At 38.6% G+C, this 17,689-nt stretch overlaps 1 protein-coding gene across 1 annotated transcript; it reads left to right on the plus strand.

Moving 5' to 3' along the window:
• The first annotated feature begins 12,902 nt into the window (after nucleotides 1-12,902).
• Nucleotides 12,903-17,359, plus strand: LOC131367636 (POU domain class 2-associating factor 1). The gene is made up of 5 exons (XM_058413057.1): nucleotides 12,903-13,058; nucleotides 15,440-15,555; nucleotides 16,313-16,355; nucleotides 16,453-16,736; nucleotides 16,842-17,359. The coding sequence occupies exons 1-5, from the start codon at nucleotides 13,049-13,051 to the stop codon at nucleotides 17,115-17,117; spliced, it is 729 nt and encodes a 242-aa protein (XP_058269040.1). The 5' UTR covers nucleotides 12,903-13,048; the 3' UTR covers nucleotides 17,118-17,359.
• Nucleotides 17,360-17,689: the final 330 nt, after the last annotated feature.

The following is a 17,689-nucleotide window of genomic DNA, read 5'->3' on the forward strand; positions in this document are numbered from 1 at the left end:
GGAGCCTTTGGAGAAGGAATTTACGGTTTGGTGAAACTAAAGCCAACCCTTTTGGTCCAAAGCATAATGTTTGGGGCAAATCAGATAGAGCCCAACACCCAGGTAATTATTCTTGTGAATAATTGGAGGGAGCATTATGTTCTAGAATTGCTTTTAAGCAGGAAAAACTGAAAACCTTTTTGACATCAAAGGTACAACAGAATAGGGTCGAGCAGACATCTGCAATTAGGGCAAAAATAGATGTTCCAACAGGATACAAAGCTAAAACTACAGGGTAAAAGATACAAAGGAATGGCTCGAGGGAAAGAAAAACAAAAACAAATGCAAATCCAACTGAAAAACTGAAAAACCTGAAAATAACCTGATCATTTGAAGATTATGAAAGATTCTAATCTGAATGAAATCTGAAAATCCTTGTGAATGAAAAGTTTTTAGATTAGAAATGTCCCAATGCAAGGATTTGACAGGTTTTATGGAGGTTTCGGACAATTCACCCACACTTGGAATCTATTACATGATCTAGCTAATATGACTTATGAGTAGGTTGGTGTATCAGCATAACATTATGACCACCTGCCTAATATTGTGTTGGTCCCTCTTTTGCTGACCCGTCCTGCACTGTGTATTCTGACACCTTTCTATCAGAACCAGCATAAACTTCTTCAGCAATTTGAGCAACAGTAGCTCGTCTGTTGGATCGGATCACACGGGCCAGCCTTCGCTCCCAACATGCATCAATGAGCCTTGGCTACCGATGACCCTGTCACCGGTTCACCACTGTTCCTTCCTTGGACCTCTTTTGATAGATACTGACCACTGCAGACTGGGAACACCCCACAAGAGCTGCAGTTTTGGAGATGCTCTGATCCAGTGGTCTAGCCATCACAATTTGGCCCTTCGTCAAACTCGCTCAAATCCTTACACTTGTCCATTTTTCCTGTTTCTAACACATCAACTTTGAGGACAAAATGTTCACTTGCTGCCTAATATATCCCACCCACTAACAGGTGCCATGATGAGGAGATCATCAGTCTTATTCACCTCACCTCTCACTGATCAGAATGTTATACCTGATCGGTGAACACTTGTTGGTGATACTCTTGAACAATTTTTCCCAAATACATGCTGTTTTAATTCTTAACCTGTAGCCTCGCTGTATCATTATATATTACTATGTGTATAGCAGGCTGCTTTGACTCTGTTAATAGCTGCTGGCTTCTGGATACCACCATATTTGAACGTCTGATGTGTTCCCTCATGAATGGATTTACGAACACATCCACCCTCCAATCACACATTTTGGAAATCTCTGACGCACCGTTCATTGGCATGAAGTTCAATGAGATTACTGGCCACTCTGTAAAGAGTGGCGGATATTACATCTGCCAGTCATATTCAGCCAGCTGCCACATCCAGCTGGTGTTGACATCTGTAGAGAATGCTCAGACTAATGAACCACAGAAGTGGCTTGCTAGTACTGTAGATTATCCTGAAGTGGGTTATTAGTCTGCAGCTGGAATCCTAAATGCCACACACTAAACCATGGCTAAGTGAAAAGAGCACAAATATCAGCACACGATATTGGATGTGCTAAATAATGCATTTCCCCACCTGATGGAAATCATCATAGGTCGATTTCTCATAGGCTGGGGGTGGTGTGATGCCATAGGGGTACAGGATGTAAGGTCAACCACCTGGAGTTAAGAGTGGTCCACCTGGCCTTAAAATTTTAGTTGCAGGATCTCAGAAGTCTCTACATGATGTACTACTGTATCAACTGCCATAGTGTTGAGTGGCTTTATCTGAATCTCCTCAGTTTAGGGCGTTAAAAATAAATAAATAAATAAATAAATAAATAAATAAATAAATAAATAAAAATAATAATAATTATTATTATTATTATTATTATTATTATTAATCGTTGACCTTACAGAGAATGTTAGTGGTTGAAGATAAAACCTTCAAATTTCATTAACTTATGAACAAGCACATGGGACATCTCAGACAGTAGAAATAGGATTAATATCAGCATTTACTTTGAAGATATACATACAAATCTAGCACCTAGTAGGCTGGGTAAAAACAGAAATGCTTATGAGAAACTATTATTTTAAAATAAACTCTTAAATCCCTGAGTATCTACTTTCATATGAGCCACTAATCACCACCGTGGAGTGCGACATGACAAAGACATTCGGTGCTCAACATGGGCTGAACAATAAAACAAGTGATCACTCCATTTTTGGGCCTCTGTTAAAAAGTGTCCTGTTCACAACAGTGACGTTATGTGGATTATTTTAATCAGAAGTCCTAACTTTGCATTGCAGACCGAATCGAACAAGTGCATTGTGGTAAAATGTTGAACTATTTTATTACTCAGTGTATATAGTGTATGTAAGCGTAGTTCTAGCTTAAATGATTAATAGAAAAAGTCATAGACATATGCATGCAGCCACATTTCTAAATGCTTTATTATGGCCCTCATGGTACTCAATAGTTTTATTTAACCACAGCTTTATTATTCTTTAATGCATCTTTCATTGATTCAATCTAATGCTATAAGGGATGTAAATTATTTCTCAAAAATAAGTTCTTTGTCAGCTATCCAGCCATGAATCGTAGTCCTGAAGAGTGTCATACTCACACAAGTGCTTTCCTGCCCTCTCAAACTGACAGACCTCTGATAGGAAGCTTGACTATGACAACATTCACAAAAGACAGGGGTTAAATATGCACTATTTACACAACGTCGGCTTTGCATAGCTGATTTAGGGACTTTCAGGGGTCTGCTACTCTTTTTTAAAACTTTCTCTAAATTGGAGAATATAGACAGCAGCAGCACTGGACCTCAGTAGAGATTAGTAAACTTATTATTAACATTGACCACTAGATGGCAGTAATATACTGCACGGTTCATACAGTAGCCTAATCTTTGCATGATTTTAGATCGGTTTGTTAACTATTAGCACTTAATTGAACTTTTTTTTAGATATATAGTTGCATGTAATTGAATTAGTTTGTCCACTAAGTAAAAGGTTTAATCCCATTGTACCCTGCTTGTTTGAGACCATGGGATGGTTAAGGTCCTTTAACATCTGGCCCTCATGTAACCTGTACTATATAAGATTTCATCAGCTAGGCTGTGGGGAAAATTTGTACTTTAGGACTCAATACCTGAATAAAAGGTTTTCATCTTTGAAAATCTATAGCACTGGGGTAGATTGTGTACGATGCAAATAGAAAGTAAAACAATTCAGCCCTGGTACAATTCACTCCCCGGATACATTCAATTTTTTTTCACTCACTTTTGCTCAAAGTTTCAATCTCATCCAAATTTCCCCAAATTTAAGCAGACACAGAGACGGTTGAACAGGTTTGATGAGAGCTGCTGGTGGTGGCGGCGACGATGGAGGTGGGGGTGAGATAGGCTGGGGAGAAAAAAAACTGAAATATTTTCTCATAAAGCAATTCTACATTATGGACACACCCTGTATGGCGGCAGGTTTAGGATTATCCGTGACGTTCATATGATTCGATTTCTGTTGTGGTACATTGATTGATAACTAGCTATTGTGAAAACAAACACAACCTGCATTGTGAACATACTCATGTACTTTTAAGAGGCCTGTGATTCATGGTTATAGGTGAGACATGCCCATGCTTGCAGCTGCCACACGGGTTACAACCTAGTCACCCTAGTCGTGGCTTTAACGTTCTGTGAAGAGCATGAATAGATTTCTAAAAAAATATCTCTAGTAAACTTCTGTGGAAAAGAAAACTTTTGTGTATTTTCTTGCATGAATGAGTGCATGTGAACATAAAAAACAATCGAAATAACAATTATGGTTGCTGGTAAACAGGGTGACGGGAGTCAGCTGGAAACAGCGCACATAAAAGTTTGACCTGATCCATGAAAGGGTTCACAAATCTTAACACTGAGGAACAGTTGTACCTTGTGACTCATAATTCAAACAACAATAAAGGAAAAAGGCCACGACCTGAGCAACGTCTTGTAGTAAAATACTTTTCTTACCCTTTTACCCACCTTTCACCTACATAATCATGTGTATGTCCTTACTAATGTTCCCCTATGCATGACCTCATCAGTCAGAGTCTATCTGTGAGAGGAGGATTGCGAGACTTGTGTACAGACCACAGTTACCACGGTCTGATGGTGTTAAAGATATGTAGGCCCAAACTGATCTCAATCATCCCAAGCGGCTGCCTTTTCAACCCCATCGTGTAGAATAGATGTTTATTGTGTGACAAGTGAAAGTTGCCTACAGTACAGAACCTTGAACAAGAAACTGGGATTGCTTGATGCCACTGATTTAAAAGGACATGGAAAACAATCTCTGTTAGAAACCTGTATTAGAGATCGACTCGAATCGACTCCTTCACCATCCCTGAGTGCTTATTGCATAGCTTCGAAAATCTTTAGAAATCCCTTCATCTTTTAGCATGCCAGCAATAAAAATGTATTGCCCTGACATGGAGCATTCCTGACTGATTAAATGACTTGGCAGATTTAAAACCCAAAAGAGCACACAGGTTTGCCTTGCTAAAGCGAAACGTGTCTACACAGGCATAAGCGAGCACTGTCAGGTAATATGTCAAAGCACATGGGGACATTACAGTACTTTAAGAACTATGTATCATGTAAACTGGTATTCAGATGGATAGAAGAAATAAAATTTGTTGCAGATTTTTTTTTACATACATTACATATGTTTTTGTAATACAGACCGCTCCATAAGTATTTAGACCAGGACATCGTTTTTGTTGATTTGTTTCACTGACACAATGGATTTTAAATTATTTCTATTCAAAAATATTATATCAACAGTTTAGAAATGACAGCATAGTCCCTCCATTTTCACAGGCTCAAAAGTATTTGGACAAATAATAAGAAATGCAAGGATTATTTTAAACACGGATGCAAATCTAGAAGCCTAGAAATCTAGAAGAAGGAGGTCTTAGAATCATCTAGAGGCCCTAGGAATCATCAAGTATTAGGTTTCCTCCCTTGAAGTGCTTTGCTAGACCTTTACTGCAGCCACCTTTCAGTTTGTGGGTCTTTCTGCCATCAGTGTTGTCTTCAATAAGTGAACTTTGGAGTTAAGGTCAAATGACTGACTTGGCCATTTAAAAACATTCCATTTCTTTGCCTTAAAGCTCTTGGGTTGTTTTGGGTCATGCGAAGTCGATCGGTTTTGTAGCATTTGACTGAATCTGAGCAGAAAGTTTAGCTTGAGCTTCACACTTCAGAATTCACCCCACTACATCTATCAGCAGTCGATGAAAACGATACGCCTTCCTCCTCCGGAGTGTCCTTGACTTGGCTAGATGTTGTGAAGAGGTTTTTCTTCACCAAGAAAAGAGTTCTCTTCTGTGATCTTTTGTTGTTGCTGAGCTCAACAGTGCATCCCTTCCTAATAGATAAAATATTGATTCATTTTTTTTCAGCTTAATGAATGACCTCATTGACTTGCGTAGACACCTCTTCAGAGAGCAATTTCAACACTTGAAAGATATTTATGTGCTTAATTTGTCGTGAAATAATGACAGGCCATATCAGTCAATTGTCTAATTTCTTCTGAGTCTGTGAAAATGGAGAAGCGATGTAAAAAATGTAATAATTCCTAAACAGATAAAGCAATATTTTACTTTTTTTTTTTTGTTGAAAGTCTGCAATTTAATCACATCTTGATTACTTTATTTCAAATCCATTGTGGTGGTGACAAAAATGTGTCCAAATATTTATGGAGCTGACTGTATATTTAAGTCTACACCTGGCATAACATTATGACCACCCTCCTAATATTGTGTTGGTCCCCCTTTTGCTGCCAAAACAGCCCTGACCCGTCATGCACTGTGTATTCTGACAGCTTTCTATCAGAATCAGCATTAAATTCTTCAGCAATTTGAGCAACAGTAACTCGTCTGTCATGGTCGTCCATGACCCTGTCTCCGGTTCACCACTGTTCCTTCTTTGGACCACTTTTGATAGATACTGACCACTGAAGACCGGGAACACCCCACAAGAGCTGCAGTTTTGGAGATGCTCTGATCCAGTGGTCTAGCCATCACAATTTGGCCTTTTGTCAAACTCGCTCAAATCCTTACGCTTGTCCATTTTTCCTGCTTCTAACATCAACTTTGAGGACAAAATGTTGACTTGCTGTCTAATATATCCCACCCACTAACAGGTGCCATGATGAGGAGATCATCAGTGTTATTCACTTCACCTCTCACTGCTCACAATGTTATTATACCTGATCAGTGTGTATGTGTAAGTGTTTTATAAATCCTAATACATTGCTGTACACCAGCATATTTCTCAGTAAGCTGTTGTCACAGAACCCCTAACAGGTTTGACTTCAGTCTGCTTCACGTTTGTACATCGACTCTCATGCCATATTTTGATCAGTAAAATGACACTCGAATGAAATCAAAATGTCATTTCTATACACAGTATAACGCTGAAATGCATAGAACATTTCACCTGTACTGCATACAGTAATGATACAATTTCTTGTTAGTTCATTAAAAAATTAACCTGGGACTGTGTAATGCCTGTTTACAGCTTTAATGCTGAAAAGCAGAAAAGCTACACAAGAATTTGTGGTGTGAAATGAAATGGCCAGGCAAAGGGTTAAGAGCTTTTAAACAGAACTACTGAACACACACACACTCATAAACAAAAGCCTGGATAAAGGATAGAGGAAGAAGAGAGTGTAGACGTCTGCTCTTGTTGATGTATATAACAATGACAACATCATACACAGTTTACATACTGTCAGCTTTGCTAAGTGTTCAGTGTGAAACAAAAACCACGGTTTGTTGTTGAAATTCATATCAGAAGTGGGTCTGCTTTTTTGATGTCTTGTGCCTTTTTTGTGTGGTGAATGTTTATGCTTGTGGAGCTAATGTTACACTTCTCTTAATGTATGTGTGTGTGTGTGTTGGGGGGGTTTGCTCTCTTTAACAGCTGTTCCCTTTTGATGTGATTGATCTATTGTTGTTATTATATATCGCTATTGTGTGTAAAAGTGTTAGCCTTTTTTGAAATTATAGGCTTGTATCATTAAAAAGTTGATGCCTCCTTTTGTTTGCGACAAAGGTTTCCGGGCACACCTGAGTGTGACCAAACATTTGTGAACCATCACAAATACAACATGTGGGGTTTTAGCTATAAATGCCCCATAATGGTAGTGATACCTAAGAATTTGTGGCCTCATAAAACAACACATGCAAACGAAAAAAGTTTTTTTCGCCTGTGATATCACACACAAGAAAAAGTTCAGCAGATACAAAACACAATGCTTTCACATCCCAAACATTTTCAGGGTCTGCTAGTTACAAGAGGCTGTAAGGATGACTTCCAGGAAGACATAATTACGCATGTTAAACAGTTCCATGGAAGAAAGCCGGTCCAAGCAGTGTGCCATGACAGAGTACATTGGAAGGGGCACATGCTGTAGTTCAAAGCTGTTGTTTAACCTAGATAAGCTTAAAAAATCCCTGGCACAGCGCCAACCGTTGTTGAGCTGCCGAAAGAGGAAGTCTGTCTTACTTTAGGTTGAAAAAATGTCCCCTTCAGAATGCTGAGCAAGTCTACAATGATTAAGCGGTTCGTTAAAACGACTAACTAAATCGGATGAGAGAATTATCACCGACAGACTCGTTCGTAATAAGGTTATATGTGTTCACTGTAAACACCTATCGTGTACGCCCGTGCAAAAACTGCAACTTCAGCAGTCTATTAGACGAGCCAAGACACCAGTTGAAGGTGTGGTTTACTTTGAAAGAAGGGGTCAAAAAGCTCTGTCGAGGTATACAGTGAAATCTCTCAGGATGGCATTCATCTGCAGTCATCCATAATATGGGAACGCCACACCTTTGTCACGTACATTCGTTTTCTTTAGAACATGTGCCTGAACTCTCTATTGATAAAAGTCAATAGGCAAACAAATCACATGTCCAGCAGTAAATGAACACAACTACAGCGCTCTGTTCAGAGGACACGTACGATCATTATCTTTTTCCCGGCTGGAGAAGATAATATAAGTTGTTACTTTCGACACATGACGGTAGTGTCATGCCAGCAGAGGGCATCTACTTCAGCATGCATGGGAAACTATTTGGGAAAAAAAAATAGTTTGGAGATGAAACAAAAAATGAGCTGTTATATGAATTCATTTAGTGTTTTAAATGTATAATGCTGGCTTTTGCAAATTTATTAGATATATTTTAATGCATGGGATCATTTGTTTACTTTGTAATCACTTGTTTATTTTACATCCACCCCTCTTTATGGTTATTGTTTTAAAATTCTTGCGCTTCAATCCAGTATGGAGTAGAGGCCGTATTATTTTGTCAGGTGTACTTCCCTGCTCTGGGCTATTTTGCAGTATGATTTTAAATGGATTGACAGAAATGAATAGATTCCTTCATAGCCCCAGGGCAAAAAGTGTTAGTTTTCATCAAGTTACAGAGGGAGGGCCAGCATTGGTGTTATGTCTTTCCTTTATATCCTTTGGTTAGCTGATTGATATTGCGCTTATGGTGAGAGAGCAATTATTTGCAAGGTTTGTTTGTCGAGCAGGTCAGGGCCTGCGCTAGTGCTCGTAGATGTGGCAATGCACACAAGTTGCAGTTTTGTTGAAACAAAACCTTGCATCCAAAACGCTGTGTTAGACAAGTTGCGGGGAAAAAAACATTAAAATGAATTTAATTTATATAAAGATGTGCAATAATATTTATATAAAACAGATTGATAAACTAGCAATATCCAGGCTAAAGCTATAAGCCATAAACTTGATACAGAATCTCCGCAGTATCTGGGCACTCAGCAGAGCCAAGTTTCGTGGAAGGGAACTTGCCGCTGCTTGTAACAGTGTTGGCTGCATGTTGATATGGGAAGTCCCAGTGCTTGTTTGTTCAAATGTGAATATGTGTATGGGTTTGCCCTAGTGACAAGGACATGTGTTCAGATATCTTTTTTATGAACTCTGTAGAACACTGAAACCTAAATTAATGTTTATAAGGGTTATTCCTTTTGAAGGTTGGTTTTTGAGCAATGTATACATTCAATACACACACACCTCTCTCTCTCTCTCTCTCTCTCTACCCATATATATATATATATATATATATATATATATATATATACTGTATATATATATATAACACAGGAAACTGATTATTTTGCAGTGGTTTTGCAGAGCTCCATCTCATAACTTACAGGACTTTTAGGACACTTGATAGATACTGACCACTGCAGACCAGGAACACCCCACAAGAGCTGCAGTTTTGGAGATGCTGTGATCCAGTGGTCTAGCCATCACACTGCTTAGAATGTCATGGCTGATCGTTATATACATTACATATGTATATATGTTATATATATATATATAAACATTCTATGCTGTAGCTTCACTTTACCTTTACTGGAGCTAAGAGGCCCAAACAACCTTTTTCAACATGGCCATGCACATGGGCACAAAGTGAAGCCCATGAAGACATGATTTGTCCAGGCTAATGTGGAGGAACTCGAGTGACCTGCACAGGTCCCTGACCTCAACCCCACTGAACACCTTTAGGATGACATGGAACACTGTCTGCACACCTGACCTCAGTGCTTGACCTCACAAATGCTTTTCAATGGTCACAATTGCCCACAGACCTGCTCCAAAATCTAGTGGAAAGTTCTATTCTATTAAAGTAAAGTAAAGTATTCTATTCTATTCTATTCTATTCTATTCTATTCTATTTGCTTCTTTTGACTGCAATGTGATTTCAAACTTTTGACAGTTCCCTTTATTTTCTTGCCATTTTAGATGTTATGTAATTTGCAGGTTAGTGAGCTCACTGCCATCCCTTTTGTAGACAGAGTTACTATTTCACCTAGTGGTCTAAATGGAAACTGTAACATATGCTAATAGAGGCCCACAGGGACAGTAGTAGTTTTGCCCTGTGCTGTCCAGAACTGTGGTCTGATTAGACTGGTTTAAAAACATTCCACAAAGGCCACCAAAATCTTGTTTCAAAGCAAATCATTGAATTAAAGCTAATGAATTTCCAAAAAGCAAGGGGCATGGTGGTTTAGTTGTTAGCATGCTTGCCTTACACCCTTGCAGCTGTGGGTTCTATTCCTGCCTCCGCCTTGTGTGCACAAAGTTTGCATATTCTCCCCATGCTTCAGGGTTACTCTGGTTACTCCAGCTTCCTCCCCCAGTCCAAAGATATGTGTACTGTAGGCTGATTAGCATCTCTGAATTGTCTGTCGTGATTGTGCCCTGTGATGGTGTGGCACTGGATCTAGGGTGCCTTGAGTCCCCAGGCTTCCCACAACCCTAAGTAGGATAACAAGAGAAGGAAATGATTGTATGAATTTCCATAAATGGTCAAAGGTGTAAGTGTATATTGCTAACATTGAGAGAGGAAAGGGGGATTAGGGAATGGTGCATGTCCATGTTTAATGGACTAGTCTCGAGTCCTTTGTGTGGTTTTTGCGATGTGATTGCAATTTTGCTAAAACCTGTAAATCCTGTTTAATGATATTATCCCAAAGACATTTGAACACGGTACATGAGTAAGCATGTCATTCATGCTAACTGTTTGCTGTCAGCTTACAACTGCCTGTTAATTAAAACTGACAAGGTAACAGCCTATAGCCTGAGTCAAGTGTGAAAACCTTTAGTTAGAGGTTATTTGAGGTAATGAATTTTTGCCCTGGCCCTCGGATCAATGCTCCCAAGCCTCTGCTGCTATACTATGAAACAGATAATTCTTTATTACACAAGAATGTCTGATCTCTGGTAAATATTGTAAATGCTAAACTTAATTCCTGCCTGAACGTATACATCTATCATAAGAATATCCATAATGTTGTAATAATACAGAAGGTGGAAATAATTTCTTTGCATGAAGCATCAGTGCCTCGTTCAGTATTATACTCACCCCAAAAAATGAACTGCCCTCATTTTAATTGCTTCGTACTCACCTAAGATAAATACGACAGCTATTAGAGCTGTCAATCATTTTCAGCTTGAGGTCGCATTTTCTAATGGCTTTTTGCTTTCACTGTTGGTCACTTACATGCGATTACATGCTCCGAGGACCTCTCAGGTCTGCCTCCACCCCTTCCTCGAGTAGTGCTTCAGGTGAAGAAGATCACAGTAGATAAGACGCTTTCATTTTCCTCTCCCGTCTGCTGATTGGTGGCCTGATACACCACTTGACTATGTTAAATCAATTAAGCCTGCAAGCAAGAAACTTTTCGAGCTTGTAGTAAAACGGGACACTTGCCTGTGCATCATTTTTCCCTAGGGAGAGTCATCAATCAGCATGAAAGAAATCACTTGAAAATGTCTTACAGTATCCCAGGGGGTCAGAAGGCTTTATCTATCAGTTGACCTCTTGATTTGACTTGACCTCTGTACACACAAGGCGTCTGTTAACTGACAGTATAACAAATCAACACGGAAAAGTTTATAAAGCTTTAACCCTTTGGAAAGGCAGAATGGAAATCGACATAGACATGAGATTAATTATTTTATCACCGCAAGTCTGATTTTAAGTGAGTCAGGACGCTGTTGACTTTCACTGTAAGATGTGTGTTTTTCCCTCTGTTGGATAAACTTACACAGAAATTTAGTGGTTGAAGATAAACACCTTCAAATTTTTTAAACTTGGGGCATCTCAGAGAGCAGAAAGGGGTTTGATATCTCCATTTACTTTAAAGGTAGGAACATTTATTTGGAATATAACTAACCGTTCAATGAAATTCTTGCCTCTAGTTGGCTAGGTAAAAAAAGAAATGCTTATGAAAGAGTAGAAACTCTTAAAATCCAGAGTGTCTACTTACATATGAGCCTTTAACCATCACTGTGGAGTGTGGCATGACAAAGAAATTCAATGCTGAACACTTGGCACCACAAAACAGGAGCATTTCATAAAAAAGCCCATTAGTTTTTTTGTTTCACAAAACCTCTATTTATACTGTATTGTTTTGTTTCATATCCACTGAAGCCTATGGAAATTGCCTCTTTGCATTGGGCCACCACTGCACTTTGCATTAGACAATTTTCAAATGCATCTGTTTAGTGCTGTGGTGTGTTTCATTTGAGTGCTGGGGGTAAAGTGGACATTCACACCCTGCTAAACTACAGTAAGTGTCCGATTTCTTCTACATTTTCTGTCGCATCCGACTTTATGGATGATCATGGGTGGTGTCAGTCCGACTAGTTTTTTGTCTATTGACATGCTAATGCCTGTCATTATAAAATTACTCCCAGTGATGATTTTAAAGTAAGAAGTTGTCTGCTACATTGCCTTATTATTAGTCCATTACATTGCTGAAGCTATTCTGCTTTTATTTTGTTCGTGTTAAGACTTTTGATCGCTTGCTGCCGAATTAAGAGCAAAGCTGCGAAAGGATGTGTTTGCACATTCAAGAGTTCGGATGGTCAGTGAACCTCAAAATTGAAGCAGGTGCTTCCTTTTCGACACTGATAAATTGACTTGTACAGAGGTTTCAGCTGGGTGCGAAACTTTCACAAACATCATCTAGGCACCTGATTTGAACAGCATTATCTGCTTTAAGAATAGATATATAGTGCAGTTTACCAAACTACACGTAATTTCTATGCAATATGTAAATAAATAAATATCCAGATTATTGCTTAGCCTGTAAATCTACAGTACACAACGTATCATGTAACCGAATGTATGTGACTGTGAGCTGCTTTTAATTGCATCCTAAATTCAAAATGGTGTAAAAAAAGATAATTATATAGGTTTTCTGTTTTATGTGTTCCAGATATTAAAACACTATATTAAAACTCTAGCCCTTTTCTAAAGCAAGAAGTATTTAAGCATTTAAATTAAATGGAGGAAACTCGTGATCTGCATTGTGGTGACATCACTTGAAACTGCGTTTGCTGTTGCTTTTATAAAGCAGCCCTCTCAGGCGATCAGTTTGCATTCGGAGGTGAATTAGTGTGTCAGTGGTCATCTAAATGATTAAAACCATATTAAGCACATGGGAAAATGTAAGTACCAAATTTTTAAATATGTACATTTACATGCTTTTCCATCATATACACTTTACATATTTCTTTCCAGAAACACTCATGATACATTATGTCATTATGCCATTATGTTAAATACATATAAATTCATTTATGAGCTAATAGAATATTTTAATGAAATAATTTTGCAACAGCAGTTAGACATGGACCGAGGAAATCCATGCAACATGTGCATTAATATCCTACTGGGAAATCTTCCAGTAATAAAACTGTTTCTGCGAATATTAATTTTATGTGAAAACATTTGTATAATCTTATATTAATCTATAGCAAAGCTACACTAATATAACACGGCCTTGCTTCTCTTACGGTCAGCGTTTTTATGTGAAAAATTTTTTAAGTGAAACTTAAAAAGCAGTAATGCATGCCTGGGGAAAAAGAAAGTTCAAAGCATCTTCTGTTGAACTGAGAATATGAATTATTTATTTTTTGTGCTGTTGAATGTCATCCTCCTGTTAAAAGACCGTTTCTGCAGACTATGCGATAGTTGTGACAGCTGATTGTGGATATTAGCAAGTTTATCTTTGACAGTTATTCCTTTCATTTGGAAGATGATCATGAAAATATGATCATGAATATGCATATTTTGTATTTTATTATTTTAAAAAATCTCATACTGACAGGAAATGTTTATATATATATATATATATATATATATATATACATATAGACTAATAATTATGGAGGCCTGTCCTCATGTTGGGGGTTGAGGGTTGGTGGCTTAATCTTGATATGCAAAACATGATAATTACCGCCCTTCTGCCAAAAAAAGAAGGGTGCACAGCTGCAACGCTTCCTCTTTTTGATGCCCCTGAAATCCTGTCACGTCTGTCATTTGCAGAATGACTACTTGCTCTTATGAGTGTAATAAAGTGCAACTGTTAGTTCACGTTTCAGTCGAATTAACCAAACATTCCCACAAATCTGAAATACAGAAAAATGTTACTCAGATTGTCCAGTAATTAACAGAACTGTGAGTACAAATAGCATAAGATACAATCAGACATTTATTTTTAAACAGTTTACTTTAATTTTATGTCATTTGTATATGTGTCTGGTGCAAGCTTACTCTTATATTCAGATGCTAAATATATTTATTCCATAAGAAATAAGGTACTAGTTAAAACAGCTTAAAGAAAGAATTATACTATGCACATGTTATTATTTCCTGTATTAGTCATCCAATACAATAGAAAGATGTCTGACAAGTAGGGTTTTTTAGCTTGATTTCATTGGAAATCATTTCAGTTAGATGATTCACATAATAAATGAAGCAAATGTGCGAGATGTCTCCATGTAATAAGCAGCTTGCTTTATTTCTTGACTGTCTTTCTTGCTCTGAATGTGTCAGGGGTCAAGTGTGCTAAATCCGAGGCTCCTATATGAAACCTTTGTAATTAAGGTTTCATGTGATAAATTACGTAACCCATGTAGGAAAAGTATGCAGATTTCTCAGCAATACCAGTGCAAACACATAACGTAGCTGATCAGAAATATTTATCAATAGATTATCCAAATTATTGACTGTGTGAAACTTGTGTATTTACGGGTTATACAGTCAGACAGAAGAATTAAACGTGTCATTACATTTGCACTTTATTCCTGCAATCTCACAATTCAGGGGTGTCGTTAAAATAAATACACAAGATTTGAAAGTAGGCAAAAAAACAAGAACCTTCGACAATTTTCTGCTCCTTAACAAACTTTTCTCAGAACTCAGCAAAGCCTTTAATATGAGCACAATAAATAGGTGCATGAAACAGGGAAGTCCAAGTGAGTTCAGAGGCTCATTATTCTTCCCACTTACTCTGTTACTTTATAATGAAGCGAATAGCTGCTGGATATTGGGAGCAAAGTGCAAAGTTCGCTCAGTTATATGAGGCGTTGGCCAAGTTAGTCTTAACATGTCTGTGTTTCCTTGCACAGTCTGCATGCAGAAAAGGGTTTTATCAGTAGGCCAAAATGAGTAGAGAAAATCAATTCCTTTATTTGATCAAATAAAAAAAGATTGCTCAAGAAAGTAAATGTTGACCAATCGAGATTCTTTCTAAGGGCGGGTGAGACCTTGTTTTACTACAGCAGGATATAGTGTTCCACAAACAATGAGTCATGAAGTGATTGCAGTTTAAATCACTAACTGAGATGCACTTGGATTAATCACCAATACTGATTATAAGCGGATGTCTGTCAGTGAATGTGTTTTATAATGTTACGTACTGTGCAGCCAAGTCCTCCTGAAATACCCAGCGCCAACTCCTGCCCTTACATTCAACTCATGCTAGTATATCTGGACAAATGCAGATCTTCTAACATGAATGTGTGTTGTTGCTTTCTTTTCATAGCACTGTCAGAGCAGGCTGCATCAAAACCATACCAGGGTGTGAGAGTCAAAGACCCTGTGAAAGAGCTGCTGCGTAGAAAGAGAGGAAATACAGCCAAAACAGTGCCCCCAACTGCAGTAAAAACAACCACACACACACACACACACACACACGGTTGGGCAATTCCCTGTCACCAAAAAGGCATAAAACAATGACCTGTTCCAGATAATCTAGAGATTATATCCTGTTCAGATTAGCAAGAAGAAAATTCTGTTTAGTGTCAGATTTCCTTTATCGTAAGTTTAGAGAAGTAACATGGACAAAGGTTCCTTTTCATCTAATTCAAGACATGCCCTGGTGAGAATCAGCTGGACATTAGTTTCATTTGTTAAAGGAAGGTACGCTGTAAAGCAGCCAAACTCCAGGGGGATTTTGTCCTTATATAATCCAGGTGTTTTTCCATGACAGTTAAACAATTCCCCCATTTTGCCACAGGGCAATAGACCTATGCAAATCAGCACGCAACCTTGCCAAGAGTCTTGTCTGCCAACTTCATTATTATACCTGGCAACTCGTAAAAACATAAATATACACGCGCGTATTAGATTCGTATAAAAAGAGAGTCCCATTCGATCCCATTCCACACGGAATTGCTCACACCCTCTCCTGCACTTCTTCTGCATGTTTTCTCTTTAACATTTTTTTTTCCTCAGAGATTTCCACACACTCCGTCCCCTTTGCACACACACCCCGGCTCTATTTCATTCTACTTTAAATCATTTTTCACAAGAGACTCAGAAAGATTTTTTTTTGTTGTTTTCAGATATACTGTATATTAGATCATTTTATTTTACATACTGAAGACACATACTCTTTTTATACAATCTTCTACAGGTGGTGATTCCCAACAATACTTTGCCAACGTATACACATGTTGGTGAGTAATATCAGAACAAGATAGTGATTATTCAGAACAAGATAGTTTGGTTTACCACAGAGCTACAGATATCTCACACCATGTTTATTGTCTGAAGGGTCTTCTGGTTTCCCGGGATGCAGCCAAAGTGCTCTGAATGACTCATCTCTAGATGTTGGAGCTCTGTGTCCTGGATGGGTTGCTCAGCCCGGCAGCACAGCTGCTTTTCAGCCCCTGGGTCACTGGGCTCCTCCAGAGTATTTCCAACATGAGCAGAGCCTCTCCACCCTCCCCTCCCTTACAAGTGACATGTATGTCCAGCCTGTGTGTCCCAGCTATGCAGTGGTGGGCCCGTCCTCTGTTCTGACGCTGGCCCACGCCCCTCTCTTCACCAACCTCGGGGTAAGAAATAACCCGACGATGAACTCTTTACTCTAAATGCTTGGCAAGTGTTAACTCAGTCCTTACCTCTCCCTTCTCTGTCTCTTATCCCTATATCTGCTCCAGACCATAAGCTCGTCCAGCTCAGGCCTGCCCCAGATAGATGTCCAAGATGGCTCACTGGCATACATTCCATGGGCCCCACCCATGTCCCCCTGCCCACAAAATGTTGCTCCCCAGCCCCTGGCCATGCCTGTGTCTGTGCCAGAACCAGAACCTCAGCAGAAAGAACCTGCTCCAACCTCAGAGGGAACCCTTGCTTTGGAGAAACTTCTGGAACAGGAGGAAGATCACAAAGAGCCCTATACCTGCAGTCCTTCACTGTTTACACAAGACATTTAGAATGCCTCGATCCATTGTCATACCTTTGCTCTTCTAAGCACTGAAATGTCACCTGTGAAGTATGGAGTCTGCCTTTAAACCATAAACATAAAATCATATGTTTTCATAATTAATAAGAAAAGTGCCTTTTTGTGCGTACAGAAAGGATTTTTTTTTTTTCTGGAGGCACAGGTTTTAGCTTGTTGGGGCAAAATAAAGACACCAACTTGTTTTGTAAATACAAAAAACACTTAAATGTTCAAGTCAGTGATATTCCTATGTTTCTATGTGTTTGAGTTCAAACAAATTTCATCTGAGAATCATTTCACTCTTCTACTCTGCTCTGTTTTTCCTATACCTGAAAAAGAAAAACCCACTTTTGTTTGTTTTCCTGCAAATATATCCTATCCTTTCATATCCTGTAAGAAGAGATATATTTTCTCAGCAGGTGACACATAAATCTTATGAGAGCCCTAGGAGTCCATCAGGATTCCAGGGCAAATGTCTCTCACTAGACGAGATGTTTGAGGGGGAAACAAACGATTTGCTGTAGAGACTTTTATCTCATCATCTTGACACAGCCATTGTCCTTT

The sequence above is a fragment of the Hemibagrus wyckioides genome, linkage group LG17 (genome assembly GCF_019097595.1).
Source record: "Hemibagrus wyckioides isolate EC202008001 linkage group LG17, SWU_Hwy_1.0, whole genome shotgun sequence".
Taxonomy (NCBI): Eukaryota; Metazoa; Chordata; class Actinopteri; order Siluriformes; family Bagridae; genus Hemibagrus; species Hemibagrus wyckioides.